Source organism: Chelonoidis abingdonii, chromosome 22, assembly GCF_003597395.2.
Source record: "Chelonoidis abingdonii isolate Lonesome George chromosome 22, CheloAbing_2.0, whole genome shotgun sequence".
Taxonomy (NCBI): Eukaryota; Metazoa; Chordata; order Testudines; family Testudinidae; genus Chelonoidis; species Chelonoidis abingdonii.
In genome coordinates, this window is record NC_133790.1 from 14,298,234 (window position 1) to 14,323,709 (window position 25,476).

Consider the following 25,476-nt stretch of genomic DNA (forward strand, 5'->3'; position numbering starts at 1 on the left):
TACCACTTTACACTGTGACTGACTCCTGTGCTGCAAAAAGCTATGTACTATGGGCCTGACCCAAAGCTCACTGAAGCCAATATGAGTCTTTCCATTGACTTCAATGACTGTTGGATCACATCCCATCCTTGTTCTAGCTCTGTGCACACGGACCCTGATGGGTCATGCAGTGAAGTGCAAGCCTACAAAGATGCAGTCACTCCTAAGGACTATATAGGTCAACAAGAGTAAAATGTATCAATGGCACATTAATAGAAATGTTACTTTTTATGTTTTCTGGTTCTTTCTTGTTCTAATCTTGGACAACTTTAGGATTTATCCTTGTCTCTTTTCTAAAGTGATAAAGGGACGTGGTTATGGCAAGAAATGTGCCCTTGTGATCACTGACATTCTGCAGGCCTACGGGATGTGTAGCAGGGGGTGCAATATCTTTAAAAAAAAGAGCCTAACATCAAGCTCCGAAGTGCAGATTAGTCACCTAAATAAGTCACCTAATTTTCTCAAGCGATGAGTATCCAGCAGCTCCCCCCGGTTTCAATGCAGAGCCTCGTATGTGTAGTGTTATGCCTTACATGCCAACTGCAGTCAGAAGGTAGGCACTAGATGGATGTTCTACACATCCAAACTATAGTACATACATTGTCCCTAAAGAGTTAAATAAGGAAGTGCTGTATTGTGTTTCTTTTCTACTGGCAAGACCTAGAGTGACAATAAAATGAAGCGTGTTGATGTTTTAACTATTCAGAATTTACATGAGGACTCCTAGAATGCTGCTTTCGAGCAGGATGAGGGTGCAAAACCACTTGTAAACATGTGCAGAACTGGTTCTTTCTATAAATACAGACACTCAAGCAACCACCCTTGAAATTTACAATATATCATATTTTGCAGTGTTATTTATTCACAGTTTTTAGCTGTTTAGTACAATGAACCAGACATGCTGAAAAGATGGGATTTCCAAGTCCACTTGTATAGGAAGTACAGTAGAAAAGGCACATGATTATTCATCATAGCAGTTGTGTACCAGTCAATAACTTAAAGCTAAAAAGCTATCCATCAGAGGATTCTTTTTAATGAGGCAGGAGAGGAAACTCCCCTTTGAACTCATCACAGACACAGCTGTCTTTTAATTCCTCTGGGAGAGCTGGAATGAGCCCACTTCTCTGTTGTTTGACCATCCCAAGATTTCCAGGGCATCCATTGATCTGAGGGAGAGTCAGGCAGGATGCTTATTTGCCTGTTTGTTAACCTGTGCCTAACAGTCCATGGCCCTGGGTAGTCAACTCCTTTTCACAGTAGTCTGCTTTAACACAAATGCCTTGAAGGGTATCGCACACCGAGCAATGGACGGTGGCTTCTCAGCCCCAGTAGTCAATGTCGACCATGTTTTATCCAGTTTCTAATCATCCATTTTTGCCCCGAGCACCTTTGTACCACAAGTCTGAGCCCAAAATTGGCATCTTTTGACATTTCCACTTCTAGACACCGTCCAGTGTTTCTGCTGATGATTGGACCATTCTGAATTGAAGAAAGAAAAACATTAGCACTGAGGATTTGTCCCACGCTACCCAATGGCTGATTTTTGCATTACAGTCTTTCCATTATTCAGGTATTTGAGTGAGGAATGAGCCTGCAATTGCAATTGGTTGCTGACAGAGTTGTGCTAGAATAGAGATTTCTAAAGCAGAACAACTTAATTGTGCTAAGGCTCCTTGGGATGAACCTCTGCTAAGAAAGGTGGGATGGGATTGTCTGTAAATATGCAGCATAACCACTTTCTACTAGCAAAAGTTTAGAGCCCAGTAAGTGGATTCATACAAGGCAAATCCTGCTCTGCCTGAAGTCTCTGGGAATAGGTTTGGGTCCACACAGAGACCTGGGGTGATGACATAGGTGGATATGGCAGCTGTAACCAGCTGGAGACAGTGCAGGAGTCACAAAAGTCTATCCTTTGCTGTTTCAAAAGCCTCTCTGACAGCTGGCCACATCTTCCATTTGTAGATCAGTTCAGAGAAGCTGAAGACATCCTTAACTGAGCTCTGATCCCTTCACAGGGACATTGTAACTTTGAGAATCTTACGCAAAATGATTTTTTTCTCCCTGTCAATCCATCAGCACAAAACAAAGACGTCATAAAAACTGGGGAGGCAGTGGGGTCTAGTGGATTTGGCACTGGAGTAACAGTCAGGATGCTTGGATTCTATTCCCAGCTCTGCGGCAAACTGGCTGCATGACCTTGGGCAAACCGCTTCCCCTTTGCCTCTTTTCACCTTCCTGCTTTGAGTCTGTCATGTCTATTTAAGACTGTAAGCTGTCTGTGGCAGGGCCTGTCTCTGGTCTCTGTATTTGTACAATGCCCAGCGCAAGCGGGAGCTCTGCTGATGGCATGACATAGCCCAGGGGGTGCTGGCTTTCATGGTTGAAGTTCTCTTACAGTAAGGACTCTACGCTTTGCAAGTATGCATTTGAAACGGTAACATTCTATGCCATTGTTTTTCTATTAAACTGAGAATTTTAAAACCAGCCTTTGACTCCAAGGGCACATCTATGTTGCAGCCAGGCATGCAATTTGTGGCTCAATTAGACATACCAACACTAGCTGGACACTAGCTAGCTCGCCAAAACAGAAACGGGGTAATGTAGGTTTGAGCATGGGCTGAACAATACTGCCTGACCCACCTGCGCATGTACTTCTATTTTAATGAGATAGCTGGAGTATAGGAAGCGGGGGTCCTTCTATGCAAGCTGCCATTCCCACCCCTGGCTGCAATATAAATGCATCCTCAGTGGAGGGGTAAGTGGAAGGGTTAAGTCTCATTTGTAGCTTGAGAGAAGTAAGAGAGAGAGAGAGAGAGAGTGACAGTGAGAGTGAGAGTGTGTGTGTGTGTTTGAAAAAAGAGTTGATGCAACCTCAATATCTTTCCACCTGGTCTGGTGTCTTGTTTTGTGAGCTCTGAGCTCTTTCCCTTTTCCTGAACTTTCTGAGGAACCTGTGGCTGGAGATATATCGTCTGTGCAAATAATGTGCTTTGCTTTTGATTAGCAGCCAACAACTGCATGGATTCCCTATTACCTAGAGTAGGAGCTCCTGTCTAATTCATAGGACCACGAACATCTTCGAAAGCTCTCTTCCATACCTGTGTAAAATCCCAGAGTCTTTGTGCTGGTCTCAAGACATCTTCACATTTCTTCAGAGTAGGGGTCCTGCCTTTCCCATCATCAATGAGACATTTGGAGTCAGGCAGAAAGGCCGTAGAGCCCAAAGGCCCTAACTGCAGGAGCCCTTCAGAACTATAGCGGACAAGCTGGAGAAAAAAAGGAAGAGAAAGACAACATACAGCTTAAGCCATATCAGCACCGCTAGAGACTTCCAGTACCAAAGGCTGGAGAATAATGCTCACCCACCACATTTTCGACTGTGGTTGCTTGTTTCGGGTGCCCTACTTTGGACAACTAGGGCCTGAGTTAAGGTGTGCCAACTTCACAGGGAGCTGAGACTGGACTAACTTACACCAGGGGATGGTTAGAATATAGGGAGCACCCAAATGGCTTAAGGCCACTCTGGCACCACCATCCATTTATGCCCCAAGCACAGGAATGGAGCAACTGAGAACAGGGCCCAGTAGCTCCTTTGTGTTGTCCCTTGTGGCTGGAATGCTCTATTCCAGCACATACTTTTTATGCGGCGAGAGAGAGTAAAACATATATTACCACCATGGCATCGCTCATAAAACATATAGTTCTTCCTCCTTCTTCCCCCTTCTAACCCCCCAAAAAAAACAATGTTGCAAAAGGGCAATCAAGAAAATGAAGTAATCAATATGTAAATCATAACCACTCTCGAATCCACTCAGTGGGAATTGATTTAACAAGGACACAATGGCAATTTGCCATGCAGTTTGTTCTTAAGAGCTCTGTCAGAGCCTATTGATAGCAACCCTCTAATTAGTTTTGTAAATAAACATTATGGAAAAAAATCCATCAGCACAACTTGTACATCAGGTATCCACAAATAAAAGAGGAGGAAAATAGTCAAGTCATGAAGGAAATAGCAGATCTGCTAACGTATGCTTCAGGTCTGGCAACAATGACCTTCAGAATTTACCCTTTCTTCAGTGTGTGTGTGTGTGTGTAAAATGACTATTTCACTTGTTTGAAGCCCATTGTCCATTGTCTATAAAAGGGCCCAGTCCAGGACAAATAATGAGCAGCAGGAGATGTGAAAAATGGATCTTCTGGAGCTGTCTGTATGTGGAAGCAAAGATTCATTTTATTACATTAGGGCCTGGTTGGGGGAAAATATTAAAAAAATCAAGAGGAGGGCCATTGCTGCTCATGACTACGGGTTGCTTGTACATCATGCAGTACCATCTTATACATGATGATGGTAGATTCTCATTGCATTTCATAAACTGAATACGATAATAATTAATAGTACTTTCCACATAGTTATAAAACAGCCTTTCATCAGAAGACTCCAAAGCACTTTTAAAACATCTTAAATTTCATAACAACCTTCCCCTCTGCCCATTCAGGTGAGAAATGTTTTTTTACAATCAGATAAATTGAGCCACAGAGGGGTTAAGTGATTTGCCTTACTTGAAATGGGGAAGTATTTTTAGTCTCTTTTTACAGATGGGTCAGGTAACATGTTCACGATCACGAGTCACAGAGGTCAGGAACATGTTCAAGATTACATAGCAAGTTGAAGGTGAGCTAGGAATGGAACCCAGGAGTCCTAACTCCCAGTCCCTCTTTCCTAACCACTATCCAATGCTCTTTCTTCTCTATAAACTGTTTTGAATTTTTTAGTTAAATAGTAAGGGCATATTCTGCCCTTCTCAGTTACATCAATGTAATTCTGGGATAACTCTGTTGTGTCAAATTCCGATCAATCGCTTGTTTAAATCTGGGGTAACTCCACTGTTGTCTCAATATACATGTAAATGAGATCAAATTTTGGTCCCTGGGCTCTCCATTTAACCATGAGCAGAATTCAGCTCTAAGGATATTGCTAACTGGTGGCTCACATTTAGTATGAGGCAGAGAGCTGCAGAGCAAAATCTTTAGCCATTGGAGAAATGAAATTATCACCCAGAAATTCACTGCCTGTCTGGTCTTATTGCTGTTATGAGACTGAAAATACTTAAAAGGAATGGAAGGAAGGTCGTGAACCCTTGGCATTTACTGGATATTACTGACCAGGGCAAGTGATGATATCATTAAGGGCCAATCAAAAAGCTCTAATTAAAACCTAGCTTTCTAAAGATATTTCCTCATTCTTATTAGCCTCAGCAAGCACATACTGTGAATAATTATATCTTCCCAGTGGCAAAAGAGCTTTGTCTGTTCACTTTTAGACTAGAGGTCCTTTGACAGAGCATGTGTTCAGTGTTACCACCTGCCACTTTTGTTCAGTGCAATCATGTGGAGCAAGGAGTTAGGCTGGAGACTGCATCAGAGAAAGCAGTAGAACAGCCCCATGAGGATTTCTCTTATGGATGAGTAAATGACATCAGTCAGTGCACTGTCTGTACATGGTAAATCAAGGTATATAAGACACCTTTTCTTGCTTTTTTGGGGAACTGTTTAAAGCAGGCAAACTAGTTCAACATCTGAATGATCTGTCAGCTCGCACAAGTGAACTTCTTTTCCTTCTGTACAAGGGTAAAATCTGTTGGGTTTTTTAACGTTCTACATATTTCACACTTCCAGCTCACCGGGAAGGATGAGCAGAGAGTGAGAACAAGATGCAGTTGTGGCTGTGAACTGCAGACACGGCAATATGGTTGGCAATATTGTAGTTTTTATGTATCTGCCCCTCCTCTGCACAACCCTAAACCAAAATATTCACTAAAAACCGGTTAATGTGCCCTAGCTAGACAACTAACTGCAGTGCTGATAATCAGCTACATCATCTATAGTCCAGGGTCAATTTCCCCTGTGGGTCACAGCACTCTGTGGTTTAAATGACAAGAATTTGCCACTGCAAGCCCTAAAATAAACAGTTTTTCTGTGATAAGATATTTCATTTCCTCTGGAATCCCTACAGCCTAGAATTGTGTGTGCTGAAGATCACAGGAACCAGCATGTTCTGATGTTATATTTATAGAGCAAACCCTCAAATACAGATAACCTGCTAAGTAATGGTATTTCTGCTTAGGTTTCATATAGGAAACATATATATATAGGGTGAAAGATACAGTCAGTCTACAGAAACACCTGCTACCGTGATGGAGTGAAGGCTACAGCCAGAGAACAGATCAATGCTCTCCGTTATCTCAGTAGATGAAAATGGTCCCATTTGTGCCATTGTTATAAAGGGCATGTCAAGGGTTTAGCCATCAAGGATTCATATTTTCATTTGAGTCACATTGGCCATGAAGACTTCAGTCCACCATGCAAGACCTCAACACAATAATAAGCAGCACAGTTCTCAGCATCCACTCCTGCAAGGTTTAGAGTTAAAAACTGATGCCCACAATCAGATGGTTGATAAAATGTAATAGCCCTCCAATTACTCCAAACGTGCATATGGCTAACAGATCCTAAAACACCCCAAGAATTAGTTATCAGTGCTAACGTACTTTCATATTAAAGTAAGCAGTTTAATACTGTAGATCGGGAAAAAGGGGCAAAGACAATGCTTCAACTCCCCTGTGGCCTTCCTTAACAATATAAATAAGATCTGAAGCTTTGATGCCAAATTGTTGGAGTGTTATTGGATTTGTCAGCTATTGTAAGTCAGACAGAGAAATCTCTCTGCAGAATCTGAATGGATGCAATAGAAAATGTTAGTTCTTTCTCTGACTAACATTATACTTTCTATCAAGGACAGAGAGGATGCAGAGGGGAGTTTACAGAGCTAACTTCAACTCTGGTGATCATTCACTGAGGTCACTTTAACTACACCAAGGATGAAACTAGTCCACACTGTCCCACCTGACTGTGTGGGACTCATTTGCTTCTTCTTCATTTGTATTGTGGTGGCACTTTGAGGCCCCAACAGAGATCAGGTCTGATTGTGCTGGGTACCGTACACACATATATTGAAGAAACAGTCCCTGCCATCAAGAGAGTATAATCTAAACGAACAAGCTAGAGTAAAGATGGGGGAAAGGAAGTACTATTATCCCCATTGTATACGGGGGATCTGAAAGGTTACCCAAGGAATGAGACCACATACAGAACACAAACCTTGTGAATTCCAGAGCCTGGCCTCATACTAATATTTTATAGTATGTTTCTTTTTTTTTTTTAATCACCTAACACACATTCATAAGGCTGTGTTAATTTATTTAGAGAAAAGCTGAAGGCTGAGCTGAGGTAGCGAGATACATACTGCACCTGTTGAATTACAAGTTCTATTCAGAGGGTTCAACCTTTGTGGGATATTCTTCCACTTTGACCCCTGCTGCCCAACCAGAAGAGCATCTGTACAGTCTCACTGCGGCATGGGTTGTAACATGTTGGGCCAAATTCTTCCCTGGTGTAACTCAACTGAAGTCAATGGCATTTAACCCTTTCATTTCTCTCTATAAAAACAAGTATAACAATGTCTCGATGAAGATTATATCCCTGCTCATTTTACATGTTTATCTTCTGTAGTCCAGAATAAAAACAAAAATATGTTTTTGAGCCAGCGTGAAGCTGAACCTTAGCCGAGCTTTTCCTTCTTATCTGAGAAGGGCTAAGTGATCCATAAGTGAAACTGAAGCCAAGTGTTCTATTAAATACCTCAAGATAAAATCCTCTGATTATCTGTTGTACATGTGACACTAGAGGATTTTTTCTTTCCACTCTTCAGGAACCAGAGTGGAATGAGAACACCACCAGAGGTTATTTATAAAAGCAACCATCTCCAGTTTAAAAATAGCAAGCAGTGCTATCTCTGGAAGGTGTCACCCTTTTTAATTTCTGATAAGTAAAAGCTAGCTTTTAATTCAAGGTTGGAAGCTTAGAGTGTCTGCCCCACCTAATTTTCATTCCACAGAGACAAAGTGTGAAGATCTCCACATGCTCAGCCAACTGCTGTGGGAATTACCACACTGACGGACTTCAGCAGTTTTTGAAATTAAACTTTTTTTTTTAAACTTCCAATGCTGTTTTGTCTTCCTGGGCTAATTTTAAAGCAGGCTACCTCATCTGTAAACCTGTACTGTAAACACGAGAGAATGTCACCTTGGAGTCAGAAACTTCCAGCCCACCCGTGAGCATAAAGAAATGATGAATAAATATATAGATTTGTACAGAACCAAACCAACATGCAGGTGCCAAGAAGAAAAGCAATCACACTGTCATCCATCCATGGTTCCGAACAACTGACCACACCATCCAGTATGCAATTCCAGGACACCAGAGCACTGTCAAGTAAATTGTTAAATATCTGCCCTCAAGCAACAGTTTAAGCGAGGCCTTTCATCTACTCCTTTCCCCTCTGTTTGTGTACCTACAGTGCTGCAGGAATCCAAATGTTGAGCTCTCCTCTTACTGCTTGATCTATATGCCTAGAGAGTTCTCATTTCCCCATTGGCAGCGACTCATCTCTGTACCAGTGGGGGAGTGTGTATGCATGGTGGCGGCAGGAAAGGGAGTTGCTGTAGGTTGTTCATCAACACTTATGTCCCTGGCTGCCATTTTTCCTCTTATTAAATCCCCTTCCTCTTTCACACACTGTATAAAATCAGGGCCACCTCACAGCACTTGAGATAGACACTGAATTCCTTTGAGACTGTGCCACCACTCGCAGATAATGGATGCAGAATTGTATATAAACTCTGCACTCTGCAGCGCTCCCAGCGCAAGTTAGGCAGGAATAGGAGAGTCTGGAAATGATTCTCCTATGAGACAGCTATCTTCCACTGACTGCCTCATCTTCTCATTCAGAAGCGATTCTATAATAACGGTTCATTAGACAGCAATGCAAACCGATGAGCATTAGAGATGGGGGTGCAAGATGGCAAACTTGCAAACCATTCTTAGGGCTTGGCTACACTTGGAAATGTGCAGCGCTGGGAGTTACAGCTGTGGTCGTACAGCTGTGTAGGAACAGCTCTGCAGTGTGGCCACACTGACAGCTACCAGTGCTGCAGTGTGGCCAAATTTGCAGCATTTGCAGCGCTGTTGGGAGTGGTGCATTGTGGGCAGCTATCCCGTTCAATGGCTGCAAAACGTGCTTTTCAAAGAGGGGGTGGGAGATGGAGTGTGACAGGAGCGTGGGAGACAGAATGAGAGTGGATTTTGGAGCAGACACGTGACAGCTCCCTTGCTTGGCCAAATCTGGCCATTTCCCCACTCCTTCTCTATCACTCTTAATGCAAAAAGGCTTCAGAGGGTATAAGCAGCTTCTCCGACGGATCCCGTCCCCACACCATGCGTTTTCTCCTTCAAGCAAACACTGCAGTGTTCTCAGCTCCCGATTCAAGTTCTAGGACTAGAAGATACACAACAGCTACCTTCAACATTTTAAAAGATTTGAACCCTTCCCACGCCCTCTCCTTATTCATAATGCAATTATGCACGTCCTTAAATACGTCAGCCACATAAGTACTGATCAACCGGACTCCCCCTCTCCTAAACAACAGCTGTGAACTTCCAAAGCTATCCCCTTGCCTCGACTCGCGCTCGCTCGGAGCAAGAGAGCGCTTGTTTGTTTTTTAGAGCTGGTCGTTCAAACCGTTCTTCGGTTTGTTTGACAGGAATTTCTGGATACCTCTTAATACCTGGGGCAATAACAGCGCTGTTGGTGTCCACACCTGATGACAGCGCTGCATCACAGCGCTGGAACCGGATACAACCCATCAGACCAGGTGTACAGCCAGCGCTGCAGCCAGGGAGTTGCAGCGCTGGCTGGGCTTTGTAAGTGTGTACACAGAGTGAGTTGCAGCGCTGTAACCCCTTCACCAGCGCTGTAACTCTCCAGTGTAGCCAAGCCCTCAGCAGTTCAAGATTCCTGTCATGCTTATTTCTCCCCTCAAAACTCTTAAACCCTATGCCACATTTTGCATGTTCTTCAGTCATCTCTTGTCCAGCAATAACTCACTCTAGTTTAACTACAGTTGTGTCTTTAGATTTGGTTAAACCAGTGCAAAACCCTGTGTCCATACACTTCACTTGGTTTAAACCTGGCTTTTACTGATTTAGCTTGTATCAATTCCTTGACAAGTTAAGCTAGCGGTAAGCCAGCGGTAACTGCTGTCAAATGTGTCTGCACAGGAGTTAAATCTATTTTAGTTAAACTGGTGCAACTTATGCATGAAGATAAGACCTTAACTAGTGAAAAAATACACACACCAAGAGAAGTTTTGTAAACGGTGAGGATTAAAGAGTTAAAGGTGGAACGGTTGGGGTGTCTTTGGCTAGCTGTATGGTGAAGGCTATGGTTCTAGGATATGCAACACAGAAAGAGTCAAAAGGCCAGGTATGGAAAAGGAGGATAGAATGAATAATACAATTACTGCTGCTGATTCAGCATGTGCTTAATTTTAAGCATGCAGTTCCTCACTGGCTTCAGTGGGACTTCTCACATACTTACAGTTAAGCACATGCTCAAGCACCTGGCAGAATCAGGGCCACAAAACCGAACCGATCGTGGGATGAGTATTGAGCTGCCTTCATGGCACTGAGAGGCACAAAGCAGAGGTGATAATCCAGCTGGTGAAAGCAAGTGCCAGGGCTAGACGGGATATAGTCTCACATGCAGTATGAGCACAAAAACAACCCAACCCAACCCAATACAGACATCTTATGTCTAGCACATGAGACTTAAAATGAAAAGAACTCAAAGCTAAACATGACAGGCAACTATATTTATCCATGCTGATTATAGAGGGGTTTTAAATATGATTTAACCTACAAAACACTAGCTGTTAACAACTTCCACGCTATCTACCTGAATATCCTTGACTAGGGTTTGCGCAGCTGCGGTCCTCACACTGAATTAATTTTGTAAATTGTGGTGAGCTGATACAACTTTTCCAGCTGTGTAATCATTAATTAACTTGGCTGCATGTGAGTGACTCCAATCCATGCTTATCTGCAAAATGCTCAACTTAGATAACACAGCACTTCTCCATACAGCTTGGCGTTTCGTACAAAATGTAACTAAACTGGGAAAAAAAAAAAAAAAAGGAAATGGATAATAGTATTGGATGATCCGGTAGATTAACTCCTCCACTTTTCTGATTTACTTCCCCCAAATATAATTCTCAGGCACTGGAAAAAGGTACTTTTAAAGAGCAATGCCATGGTGCTACCAGAAGAGGTGTGCAAACAGAAGAGGGAGGTAGTGTGGTCTGGTAGAGAAGGTGTTGGACTGGGAGTAAGGAGAACTGGGATTGGTTCCAGGCTCTGCTGGCATGAAGGACACGTCATTTCACTTTTCTGCGCGTCTGTTTCCCGTCCTGTCCTTTGTCTTGTCTATTCAGATTGCAAGCTTTCTGGAGCAGTGACTGTCTCTTCCTATTGTTTGTACAGTCCTGACGCCCCCATCCTCCAGTGCTACTGTAATATTAACAACAATAGAGTTTCAACATTTCTCTCAAAATATAACTGCAGTAGGTATGAGTATCTGAATGCAAGAGGTTTTAGACAGAAAACATCCCCAGCCTGATGTACTGAACAGAACCATCAGTAGCAAATTTTGCACAGGGCTATGAAACAATTCTTGTCCTGCCTCCAGCCCTAAGGGATTTAAGGGAGGGATTAGTGTTACAGTCCAATGTTAACTGAATCCTTTTATAAAAGTGTGAATGAGGGGTAGGGTGGGGAGTCTTTAGGTCTCCCTCAGTCTCCAGTTGCATATGAAACAGAGCTCAGATGCTCTTGCTAAGGACTGGGCAGTGAAAGGGGTCGTAGGGACACTTCCTGAACCTGCAGATTTCGGGGGCTGCCAGGCTTCCGGCTGGTGAAGGGAGTTTGTGTGCATTGTGGCATATTGACACCTATTAACTAATCAATAAACAAAATACTCCTATGACACAAGTAAGTAAATATGATTCCCATTTTACACATCGAACACAGAGAAGAAGTGGTTTGATTAAGTAAGAGTTGGTGTTAGAACTAAGATTAACCTCATGTGCTTAGTCTATGAGATGACAATACTTCTCCCACTATGGAGCTGCTCCTCCGTGTGCTCAGGATCACAACACCTGTTCAGCAGATAAGCCAGCCCAGCTGCCAGCAGCTATCTGGGAGGACACCCTCAGCAGTATTCCAGGCAGTACTGTCCACCAACCAGCTATGTGGAAACCAAATATCAATGCCATTTTGGCTCAAAAATATTCAGATCCATGTACCTCTTTCTCCCCGATGCTAATAAATGCCTGGTCCCTGCTTCCTCAGAGCCCTTCCAAACAAACTTCTTGCTCACTTTCCTTCGCTATTGGGCTCCAGGGCTTTTCAGGACTTAATTGATCTTTGCCATGTTGGCTGTCTTTGCAAGATCAAGAATTCTGGGGCTCCCATGCTCACACCCGAGAGAAGCATAGTTTATTACCTTCTTTTGAGAAATCAGTTCTTGTGGGAAAGAACGAGTCTGGTTCATCATATACTGAGCACTATAGCTGCATGATGGAGGCGCTAATTCAGTGGGAAGAATTCTCAACCCTCAGAAGAGAATCTGTATCATTTACTGGGCAGTGCCATGTGATCCTGAAAGGCAAGGGGGACTTTTTACGTCCCACATGAAATGAACTAAGAGCCTGCTGGAAAGGCACGGGAGAACCTGGTCTCTGCTAGACATTAACTGAAGCTTAAGACTTATGCAGTTTGATAGCCAGTCAGTAGACGCTGGGGAAATGACTACTCTGCTTTTCATGGCTATTGTTCAACCTTAGCAACTTTCTAAACCACAACTGATGCGTCCCATCCCCGTTTCTTTCGAGAGTGAAGTGTATTGTATCAAATGAGAGAGTAAGGGTGACCCAGTCTGAGGCTGAATCTGCAAAATAAATTACAGTCAGAACCATTTACCGCACTATCTCCATCACTACAGGCACTAGGCAGCACATTAGAGATTGAAAAGAGACCTTCTATGAGGACTTTAAACTGGGACCTTCTGGGTAAAATAAAATTGTGCTAGAGACTGAACTCTTTGTATGAGCCATGGCAGCCTCTCACTGAAACGGACTCTTCCTGGAAATCTCATTTGCATCTAATTAAGAAACTCTATTTTGTTATCTTAACCAAAGGCTACTCCATCTAAATTTACTCTGAAAGTGTCCCATAATGAGACCACCAAGGGTGGATGCTTTGACAGTGTGAATTGAGCATCTATCCACTTTGCTGTAACAAGGAACAACTTGTCACTGGCTTGCAATTAACCACAATAGGCAATATTTATATTTTGAAAATCTTGTTATGCTTCCATGGTAATGAACAAGCTAAGATTCCAAGTCTATAATATGTATGGCTGAACTTCAGTTAATTGTTTAGTTGGTGATAAGGTCAGACTTTATTTATGCACGAATGACCATTCATTAGTAGAGGTCTGATTTAGATGGTGCTTCAACAGAAACTAAAATGACATCACAGAAAAAAACAAAGTCTTGGATTTAAATAATACCTATGTTCATTAAAAAAAGTAAAGTAACAGCAATACAAGTATGGGATGAAGAGATTTCAATTTAAAACCTCAAAACATTTGTAAGGAAAAAAATTATATACATTGGGCCCAATTCAGGAAATAAACCTTGATTAGGAAAGCACTGAAGCATACCAATTAAAAATAACGTTCATAACAATCTTAATTTAAAATGTGCTTAAACACCACTTACATCAACTTTAAGCACGCGCTTCACTCCATCCCTAGTCAGCAGTGCACATAAGCATCCGCTTAAAGTTAAGCTCATGCTTAAGTGCTTTCCTGAATAGGGCCTTACTGGTCTACCCTACAGCTCAAATAAGTCAATGGAACTATTCCTGTGAGCAAATGACAACCAGCATGTGTAAGGGTTGTACACTCTAACCTGAATTAGCTAAAGTTAGTATTTTGCAAAGGGTCTCTGAGTTATAAGAACAAATTAACAAGGTTCTACTATTTTCTTTAATTGACATCTTCAGAACATAGATTCACATAGTAAATTATGTAGTTCTTTGATTACTATAGCGAGAACAAAATGGCTGGATTTTGTTCAATTAAATTCTTATGGTGCAGTCAGACATTTTCATTTAGGATTTGGAAAATATTTTGTGATATAATTATTATAGGTCAACATATTTGTGAAAGTATCCCATATACATTGGAACAGCATGTGCCTAATATCCTACTCTCTTTGTTTGGCTAATATTGTACTGGGATCAGTGCTGTTCAACATATTAATAAATGATCTGGAAAGAGAGGTAAAGATTGAGGTGACAATGTTTGCAGCCAATACAAAATTACTCAAGATAAGTCCAAAACTGACTGCAAAGAGTTATAAAGGGATCTCACAAAACTGGGAGACTGGATTACAAAACGGCAGATGAGATTTAATGTTGATAAATATAATGCAAGTTGGAAAACATAATCCCAACTACACATACAAAATGATAGGGTCTAAATTAGCTGTTATTACTCAAGAAAGAGATCTTGGAGTCACTGTGGATAGTTCTCCAAAGACATCTCTAAAGACAATGTGCAGTGACAGTTAAAAAAGCTAACAATGTTAGGAACCATTAGGAAAGGGTTAGATAATAAGACAGAAAATATCATAATGCCACTATATAAAACCATAGTATGCTCACACCTCGAATACCGCATGCAATGATGGTCGCCTCATCTCAAAAAAGATATATCAGAATTAGAAAAAGTACAGAGAAGGGCAACCAAATGATTAGAGGTATAGAACAGCTTCCGTATGAGGACAGAGTAAAAAGACTAGAACTGTTCAGCTTGTAAAACAGATGACTAAAAGGGGATATGATAGAGGTCTACAAAACCATGAATGCTGTGGAGAAAGTGAATAGGGAAGTGTTATTTACCCCTTCTGTTAACACAAGACCAGGGGTCACTCAATGAAATTAATAGGCAACAGTTTAAAACAACCGAAGGAAGTAATCCTACGTACAATGAACAGTCAACCTGTGGAATTTGTTGCCAGGGGATGCTGTGAAGGCCAAAAGTATATCTGGGTTCAAAAAAGAATTAGATAAATTCATGGAGGATCGGTTCATCAATGGCTATTAGCTAAGATGATCAGGATGCAACCCCATGCTCTGGGTATCCCTAAGCCTCTAACTGCCAGAAGCTGTGACTGGGTAACAGGGGATGTATCACTTGATAATTGTCCTGTTTTGTTCATTCCCTATGAAGTATCTGTCACCAATCACTGTCAGAAGACTGGATACTAGACTAGATGGACCATTGGTCTGACCCAGTATGGCCATTCTTATGTTCAAATGTTTATGTACTATTGTGAGATTGTACAGACTTTCCTTAGCAGGAACACACAATTAATACAATCTCTGGAATGTATGAGGCAGTTCAAAGATCGTTCCGGAACAATGTGTGTGAAGTGGATTTCCTTATGAAATATCTTGAGATGAGGGAAATGCAAATTCTCTGTCTCCAAACTAACTTTTGGAAGATACGCCCTGGGGAGATATGCTTATACTAGTTCAAACTCGATTCTCCAAAAAGTAACAGATAAAGAAAAGGCTTTTGGATAAAAAGCCTGAGTTTAGGCTGACTTGGGGCCTTCTTTCTGACCCAGCAAATGAATATGTCCCCTGGTCCATGCAGGACCCCAAACCTTCAGAGAGAATTGGAAGGAGTTAGCTTACTGAGGCCTCATAAGATTATGTGCTTTTTCTGAGCTGAAGCTCTGATGAACTTGTGACCTCAAGGAAGGCCCTAGGGAAAGGTTTTGAAAGATTGCTGTTGCCAGAACCCATGAGAGAGTGGGGATGAACTCTGGTAAGCTTATTAGCATGCGTGTAGCTTTGTTCATTGCTTTTAATGTTTTTTCTATGTTGTGCTTTTCCCCACAGGAATAAAGTAGGCTTGCCTAGAAAAATCTGTGGTAACTTATATCTGTAACAATCACTCAGTTTCTAGTCTCTAAGGAGTAAGGAAGCAGGTCTGTTTAGGCAGACTCTCTTTGCTGGGAAATATACAGTGAAGGCAAGGAACTGTGCAGCCTTGGAAATACCCTGGTCAGAAAAGAGAGATGTGGGTCTCCATCCAAGAGAGGCAACAGCTGGGCAGCTGGAAGCCTGGGAACAGGTGCCCTCACTGAACTGTTGAGGGGATCTAGAGGTGCAGTGGCCCTGAACTGTGATGTTACAGGAATAGTGTAAAGTCCAGCATAGTATAAAGCCTAGGCTAGACTAATAAAAAAAAAACATTTTGAAGGACTCTCTGGGTCTCCTCACTCCCTAGATAGTTATGCTATGGATCTTTGCAGTTCCAACATGATCCGTTTTTGATGATACACCAAATGCCCAGTGACCATTGAGATTTATATCTTTGGCAAACTTATACCACCCAAACCAGCTAGGGTTGCCATTGGATCTGGAAGAAGAATGGGGGAAAATGTTTTGAACATATTTTCGTCAAAGAAAGTCACGGCATTACAAACATTTGTGAATTATTCATCTAGCTTTTAATGAAAAGACATAACCTAAAATTATTCCATTCAAAAATATGATCTAGTGGTAAAATCACTTACCTGACATTCAGGATATCCAGGTTCAATTCCCAGCTCTGCCACAGACTCACTGTGCGACCTCTGAAAAGTCATTTAATCTCTCTATGCCTCAGTTCCCCATGGGGATACTACTACTTCCTTTGTCTACCTTGGCTATTTGCACTGTAAACTATCCTGGGCATGGATATAGCTCACTATACGTTTTTACAGCTAGCACAATGAAGTTCTGACTGGGGCCTCTAGGCATTATTGTAATGCAAATAATTAACAAACCACCACTGCCACAATTAATTGACTAAACTATTTAACTGGCTTGGACAGTTACCTGCACGATCCTTTTGAAGGACATATTCACACCAATGAGCGATACTGAGCTGATACTGTACAGGAATGGAGGGAAAAAGCGCCGAGTTGTGATCCTGCTAGAATACTAGAGTATCACAGATGACCTGACAGGTGGTCAGGGGTATAGCTGAATTATACCACTCAAGTGGGAAGCATGCCCAAAAAGCTTTGGAACTCATCCTGCAATGTTAATGCAGGCAAAATTCCCAGGGCTGTATTATTTAATCAGGCTCTGACTTTCATAGGAGAAGGAATGACAATTTTGTAAAGTGAAAAATAGTTTTCAGCCATAAAAAGAGCTTTCTGACTAAAGCTTGTTTCTTTGTGAAACTTGTTGGCATAGGAATAGTTGAAATGTTTTGACTGCTCATAAAAATGGCAAAACCATACATTCCGTTAGCTTTACTTTATGTATGAAACGTGTCACACAGTGTGATTGCCTTCTTCTCCAGGGGCAAAAACCGATTTTAACAATCAACTGGGATTTTTGTGTGTAGGTGTGACATTTATTTACTACTCTTTGCTAATCAAACCAAGGACCCAATCCTGCAAGCAGGTGCATGCTTAATTTAATCACTTGGGGCCTACTTCAAAGTCCACTGAAGTTTCCCATTGACTTCAGTGGGGTTTGGATCAGGCCCCTGAGCGACCTTATTCAATGGGACTAATCATGCACATAAAGTTAAACACATGCATAAGCACTTGCAAGATTCAGATCCAAATGAAACTTTTTGGTAACAACTACTTTATACATACAAGCTCCCTCTGCTACACACAAAGTGGCACCCGTTTAACTAAAGATAAGTTTTAAAAATGATTTAGTTGAGCTGGTGCAAAGAGCTGGGTGGAAAATTTTATTATGGTTTAAACCAGGCTTATTTTGATGTAGTTTAAATCAATTACAAGCGGGTTTAAGCTAGCCCAAAATAAGATACACAAACCAAAATAAGACTGTCCACACCGGGGTTTACATCAGTTTCACTAAACATGTGATGCATGTGAGGACAAGGCCTCAAAACCCTGCGTGGACATTCTTAAACAAATTTAAAACTGGCTTATATCAATTTAGCTTGTCTGATGCAAGGATTTGCTCAAATCACTCTATGAAATTGCTCCGTTTTTAAACCACTTTTAATTAATCCAATGCATGTTCTGTGTATAGACGAGGCTTTGCTCTTTCAGCTTTCATTTGATCAATGCTGCCCCGGAAAAAAGATCCTCACTTACTTAAAGGATAAACTAGTAGGGACCAAAAGCCCAAATTTTGCCAGTATCAATCAAATCACTTTTTGTTTCCTTTGAAAGTTTCTTTGTTTCGGTCTAAGGCTTTCCACCACTTAATGGTAACAATAATTTTAGTTAATTTACCTGGGAGGACATTCCATGGCATGGGTAGAGGATCGCTTTGTCATCATCTTCTGCTCCCTGATCTAAACAGTAGCCACTAGCTTTGCTGTTACGTACCTACAATGAGAGCAGAAAAACCAATTGCTTTAGGCACTGCTATCCATAATATAAGCCCAGTTGATTGAAACTTTGTCGCTTTCCAATTATCAAAGCAAACACTATGTGAAGACGTTCAACATTTCTTTGCGGAAGGAAAACACTCTCATTCACCAGCACTGACACTCCATTAATCCTTTCCCAAGACACTTGTAGAGACTTTGATAGTGAATTTCCTATATGAATAAACCCAGCTGCATTATCAAAATGTGCTACAACTGGGGTCGGCAACCTTTCAGAAGTGGTGTGCCGAGTCTTCATTTAGTCACTCTAACTTAAAGTTTCGTGTGCCAGTAATACATTTTAATGTTTCTAGAAGGTCTCTTTCTCTAAGTCTATAATATATAACTAAACTATTGTTCTATGTAAAGTAAATAAAGTTTTAAAAATGTTTAAGAAGCTTCATTTAAAATTAAATTAAAACGCAGAGCCCCTCGGACTGGTGGCCAGGACCTGGGCAGAGTGAGTGCCATTGAAAATCAGCACGCGTGCCGTCTTCGGCACACGTGCCATAAGTTGCCTACATCTGTGCTACAATCTCACCAAACTATCAACTTGGACCAGATCTGTATTTTCAAGTAATTGCACAAAGATCATAAACCACTAAAATTTACTGTAAAAGCCACAGGCCAAATCTTGCTCCAAGTTATGCTTCTGTAAATCTAGATTAATTATGTTGACTTCAGTAGATTTACACTGGAGTAAATAAGGGGAGAATTTAGTTCTCTATGCTGAAAACATGACTAACTACACCGGGGTGTTTCTGATAGTAGAGCACTTTATATGTTATTGCAGGGTGTATATAAAGCAAAAGTATATATACTGAACCTTAGTTGAAGTAGGAACATATATAGTAAAGTATGGGAGTAATGTATTGCGTTTGGTATATTGTCACGAGACAACACAACAATAATAAATAGTACTGGGAGAATTTCTAAAGGTTCAAAGTTTAGGTGGAGGTCATCAACTAAACCAGAAGTTCAGACACTTCCCCAGACTATATGGGCTTTATCAGTTTGAAAAACCACGGTGAAAATACGGTGAGATTTCAGGTGTTCCTTCCTTCCTAGTCAGGCTAGAAATATCACACAATCAGTTTCTCTTATATTTTGGAACTGCCTGGAACCAGGGAGTGCAGATGAACATGAATATGTGACAAACACCTATTCTGATTTTACAAAGGAGTCACTTAACTCAACATCTTGAAACCATCAACAGGTCAAGTTTAGTTCAGAGGGTGAGCAAATTTTCAGGCATCCATATGTTACACAAATGGCTGTGTAATTACTGCATAGGTATAATAAAACATCACATATAAAATATCAGAAACTCGATAAATACTGATCACTACATATACAACATGAAACATGACAGGCAATTTGGTGAGGAAATTAAGTTATACCAACAGTTAACCTTCAGTAGGATTATTTTATGACTACGGTACTATACAGGCTAAAGAAGATGAAGACAGCTTTATGACTGACTCTTAAAGATTGTGAATTGCGTCAATAAGAAATATATTTTTCTTGTTGTGTCCATCTACTCAATACATTTATCTTCCCTAAACTCACTAAAGTCCAGAGACTACAGTGACCTCTCTTTGTCTAAGAAAATAACCAGAAGGGAAGATTTTTAATAATAAGTCATTCTTAGTGTCACCTACAGTACATTTCAACACAGACACAAGACTCCAGAGGTACTATGCCAATTTATATCTGCTAAATATCTGGCTTTGACTCTTTATCTCGATACATTTTAATAACTAAGGTACTTGACCAGCAAGCTTCCTGTTTAACTCAAGGACCTTCTATCTGATCACTCAAGGGAAACACTTTGTTACAGTGAATGACTTGCTGAAAACCTGGTGTAATAGGCATCACTTGATAGTGCCAATGCACTTCTCAGTTAACAACCTTCTTGGACCTGATGGTTACTAATAGCTTAGGTTGAATTTGCTATATCTCTTTTCTCATTTAGTGCCAGGGACTGTTATATTAAGATGCAAAGTGATATGACCCAATAAAACGTGCACTTTGCATCAATATCTAAAGTGAATGACCTATTTATATATGAGCTTTATCAAATGGCACAGGAAAGAAGAATGACCACATGAAAACTCATTGCCTTAGGATTTGAATTTACCTTCAGGAGGCAATTTCAGATTTTTTTTATAAATTGCATGACAGTGAAGTTCTTAGAACTTTGCATAATTTTAAGGCATATCAGTCTTTTTTTTAAATAGGAGATTATGCTATTACAGGGGTCGGCAACTTCTGGCACATGGCTCGCCAGGGTAAGCACCCTGGCGGGCCAGGCCAGTTTGTTTATCTGCCGTGTTGGCTGGTGTGGCTGATCATGGCTCCCATTGGCTGCAGTTCACTGTCCCAGGCCAATGGGGGTGATGGAAAGCACCACAGGTCAAGGGATGTGTTTACCCTGGCGAACCATGTGCCAGAGGTTGCCGACCCCTGTGCTATTACCTATTTATATATTTATTAAAACAGAGCACAACGAAAGCCCTACAGGTGATCCTAAGCCACAGATGCACATCCAAGCGTTCCTAGTTATCAAGGAGTTTTGGATCTTGGTTTTTGGATTGGCCACTGCAAATCAAAGAAGTCAGCCACAAAGTATGCGCATGGATCAAAGCCTCTCTGACGTTCTGATGTGTCTGGAGTTTTGTTTGGGCTGATCTTTAAACATATCTGTCTATAAAAATTAGGTTAGAATTTGCAAGATCTTATTCAGCACTAGTCTGTGGGTGACAGTGGAAAGAGGAGGAAAAGCAGAAGCTAATTGCAAACCAACAGTGACGTTTTTATCTACTTTGAGTCTCGTGTTGAGCATAAGACACACCCAACCGTAGCCTCCACTCATGCTCTCACAAGGGTATCAGTTTTTCTCCAGCCATCAGGATTTTCAAAACTTAATGGGCAAAGTCAATGTATTCCATTGCAAGATATTAGTGTGGTCCAAAGAGAGACCCCTTTCTTAGAGAATCCAGTGCCCACCCCACCTCCACTTGCTCCAATTAACTTAGATTAACTGGCTCAGTTGCCTTGATCACAGACTTTTTGGTTTTGTTGTTTATGAGGGGCCCATTTGGGACAAATTGCCTTGGATTTACATTATTGAGGCTGCTGAATACCAAAAGAAAAACCAGGAAGGTGTGGCTTATTGTTCATGACAGTGATTTAATCTGATGCACTCCAATGGGAAGGGTAACATTGCTTATAGCCTACACTTTATAGATTGGATAAAAGAGGTATGGGAAAGTTTGTGTTCCTGCTGTGAAGGCGATTTTAGATTGTACTGTGTCATCTGATGCCCACTAACTAAGATGAAAGGAAAGCGCTAAAGCAGTTATGATGTACTTTCAAAGTCATACAGCACCTCTCCATAAGTGATTGTATTGTTGTAAACCCTCATTTCAGGATAGACGTTCTCCAGGTACCACTTAAAACTCCGGCACTGCAGTCGCTGTCGTAGAGCTAATCTTTCTGAAACATCTCCAAAGTCAACTCCTGGGTTCTGCAAAGCAGGAATAGAGCAGAGAAATCCCATCATATCGACTTTACAGTTGTTTTCTTTACTTGAAACCAACCTGGAGTTTATTTTGTTTGCAAGCCACATTTCCCCCTTTCCTTATTGTACAGCTGGCCTGGACAACAGACAAAAAATAGCAATGGAAAAAGAAGAAAAATGAACAAAGAAACAAACAAAAAACAAAGTAAAAACAATATTTAAAAAAACTGAGATTATTGGCACATAGAGCTGTGCTAAATGTTTGCAATGAAACTTTAATGTAATTGCCCTGGTTACAGATTTTTTTACAAACTCAGGGCCTAATTCTGATTTAAGAGTACATCTACATTGCAGCAGGGAGTGTGAAATGCAGCTTGTGTAGACATATCCATGTTAACTTGCTGAAAATAGCAATGAAAATGTGGCAGTCCATGCCACCGCATCCTCACTTCTATATTAAGCTAACCTGGGTACATCTACGTGAGCTGCAAATCACACCCCTGGCTGCCGTGCAGACGCACCCTATGGGTACGTCTTCACTCCCATGTAAGCCCAGGGTTAGTAGAATTTGAGTTAGCAGACCCTGGGTTTGTGAAGCTAGGGTTTGAGCACCTACACTCATTTGTAACCACAGGTTAGGAATTGCAGAATCCTGGGTCCCAACGTGTGGCTCCAGCATCTACATTGCATTATGCAGGCCTGAGTCCAACCACTGTCTCAAAACGTGGCCGCTCTTGCCCTTTGTTCGTGTTGCAGTGTGGGAAAACTTGACTGTTTGCCCAACCTGATTGTCCAGAGGACAAAGAAAGTCAGCTCGTGGGATTGTGGAATACTTTGTGGTGGACTCCCAGAGCGTGAGTCCAGTGGTGCTGCAGCCACACTGTAAAGCAACAGGGCTTGAACCCTGGGTCCCAGTTTGACTCAGGCTAGGACCCTCCACCCCCCTGGGGTTCTGGGACCCTGGTTCCAAGCCCTAGGTTAGTGCAATTGTTTATAGAAGAAAGGAGTGTTAGACTTGAGCTTGAGTTCAAATCCTGGGCTTACACTGCAATGTAGACTTAACCTAAATCAGTGGTTCTCAACCTGCGGCCCACAGGCTGCTTGTGGCCCAATCAGCACAAAGTTGTGGCCCATGTGACATCCTCAGGTCCAGACAGGTAGTATTGAATGAGGCCCACAGTCTTAAATAGGTTGAGAACCACTGCCCTAAATTATACCAGTGTAAAACTGATCCAGTAACTGATTTCTACAGAGTTCAATCAGTGGGATGGGACTAGGAATAAGCCCCCTCAAAACTCAGATCAGGCCTGGTGAAAGGTTCATAATATTTCACTAAACTTTTGAGTAGGCCTTCCTCCAGTTTCATATGAATCAGAGTTGATTTGTGGAGTTTTGACGTAACACGTGATGAAACTCAGCACCTGTGATGGAACTTTGCTTTGAGATTTTGCATACCTTTGAACACAACATTTAAAAAAAATATTCAGGTTGAAGCATCAACTCATGTGATCCAAAAAACAGACCCAGATTTTCAGTTAGTGTAAATCAGCATAGCTTCATTGAAAGCAAGCAGATCTTCAACAGAGCTACACTGACTTACACCACCCAAGGATCTGTCCCAATGTTTGGATGAACCCCAGTGAACTGAAGCCAAGGAGTTTTGCATTGCTCTAAATGTATGCACATTATATATTTCCTTCAGAAAGATCCCTGTGTGCTTTACAGACAATATTGAATACTGGCTTACAATTCAGCAGCATATCTTAGCTTAGCTTTATTAGAATTCCCACTAGACAGTTAGTTTTTTGGAGAGAATACAACTTTAGTAATGAACAGCCTTGTCTATTTGTCTCATAAAGAGTTTGCTGGGTGTACTGCTGCTTGCTGATGCAAAGTTCTGTACATGGCATTCATTCAAGGGAATGTGAAGACGAATCGTGTATTATTTCTGGCTACACTGAAGGAGAGTATCTTTCATGTGTAGTTGATATTGCACATAATTCAGCGTGAAGAAGGTTAATTGCTAGACATAGGATTCCTGGATCACTAAAGTTGGTAGGGAAAGGATTACAAGACAGGGTATAACCAAATCTTTGGGGCACTGACACACTGTTTTCTTGACTTGTTAAAGAAGTTTGCGGGTTCATAGGAGCATTATTTTGCTTTTGGGTATCAATCAACCATCCTCTAGCCAGAATGCAAGCCATTCATAGACTCTCAGTGGCTTGAAACAGCAATCAAGTACAGAAAGGATGGTGTGAATTACAATGGAATGCCGTAGGTTGATAGGGTAGGCGTTAGCAATGCTACTATCTATTTTATTGGCAAAGAGCACTCACTATTCTACAATTAGGCGACCCATCATCTCATTCACTATGTCATTTCAATTGAAAGCGAAGCATAGTATGACAAGCAGACATGCTTTGCAGCTCCCTGTACCGTTATGTCTGTTCTGTGTAAGCTATGGTCATATAGTGTATAGATTATTGGCTGGCGGTGTTGGTACAACATACTCAATGCTTAATATGGAGAAGAATAGGGTAGATGGTTCTTGTTGATTGAGCGGGGAGGTTTTTACTCCTCTAACATCCATAAGATATAGCCCTATAGCTAATGAGAGCACAGTACGTTTTATTTCTCAGTTTAATGCCCCAGTGCAACAGAGCTGTGAAACAGCAGCATCCTAACTTTTTTCAAGAAACTAATGGACTTATTTTTATGATCTATATTTTATCAATCATTTTCTTTTATGGAAAGTAAGTTTTAATGTACCATGCTTCTTGATGGTTTTATGTCTTCCAATATAGATGTGTCTGTTTTTTTCAAAGCACTGCTTTATGGTTTCAGTTCAGAAAACTGCATCAAAAGGTAATCCCTGAGAAATTTAAGAAAATCATATTTTGGCATAAATGTTTATTTAAACGTCTTTTTTTTTTCTTTTCCCCTCTCAGCATTCATTTGTGGAAACCGTCAAGCAAACAAATTTAGCAGTTTCTTTTTTCTCTTCCCATCAGAAATCTAAGGGCCCTTTCAAAGGGTGCAAACCTGGCCATAGTGGGTTTAAGGGAAGATGTTTATTGATGTACATTTTGACGTCATTCCCATGCCAAGATTAGGACCCTGTTGTGCTAGGTGTAGGGTGACCAGATGTCCTGATTTGATAGGGACAGTCCCAATTTTGGGGGATTTTTCTTATATAGGCACCTATTACCCTCCATCCCTGTCCTGATTTTTTACACTTGCTATCTGGTCTCCCTAGCTAGGTGCTACATATACACATAGCAAGAGATAGAATGTGCTTACACTATCGTGACCAAACACCAAACTACAAAGTGTGATACAGCATGGCCAGAGAGCAGCATAAGAGTGTTAGCAGGGGGCCTTATTCCCTACCAAGGGAGGAAGGTTTGCTTTAGATTAACTAGAACAGCTGTGGCCAATTAGAGCACCTGACTCCAATAGAGCACCTGACTTC

At 41.3% G+C, this 25,476-nt stretch overlaps 1 protein-coding gene across 1 annotated transcript in view; it reads right to left on the reverse strand.

Annotated features, from left to right (window-relative positions):
* Positions 1–878: 878 nt before the first annotated feature.
* Positions 879–25,476, reverse strand: part of GALNT9 (polypeptide N-acetylgalactosaminyltransferase 9) — a 211,410-nt gene continuing 186,812 nt past the window's right edge. Inside the window, exons 8-11 of the mRNA XM_075059844.1 lie at positions 21,870–22,007; positions 18,342–18,437; positions 3,138–3,305; positions 879–1,518 (exon numbers count right to left, since the gene is read on the reverse strand). Of these exons, the coding sequence (XP_074915945.1) occupies positions 1,372–1,518; positions 3,138–3,305; positions 18,342–18,437; positions 21,870–22,007 (549 nt within the window). The 3' untranslated portion in view covers positions 879–1,371. The remainder of the gene's footprint in view (positions 1,519–3,137; positions 3,306–18,341; positions 18,438–21,869; positions 22,008–25,476) is intronic.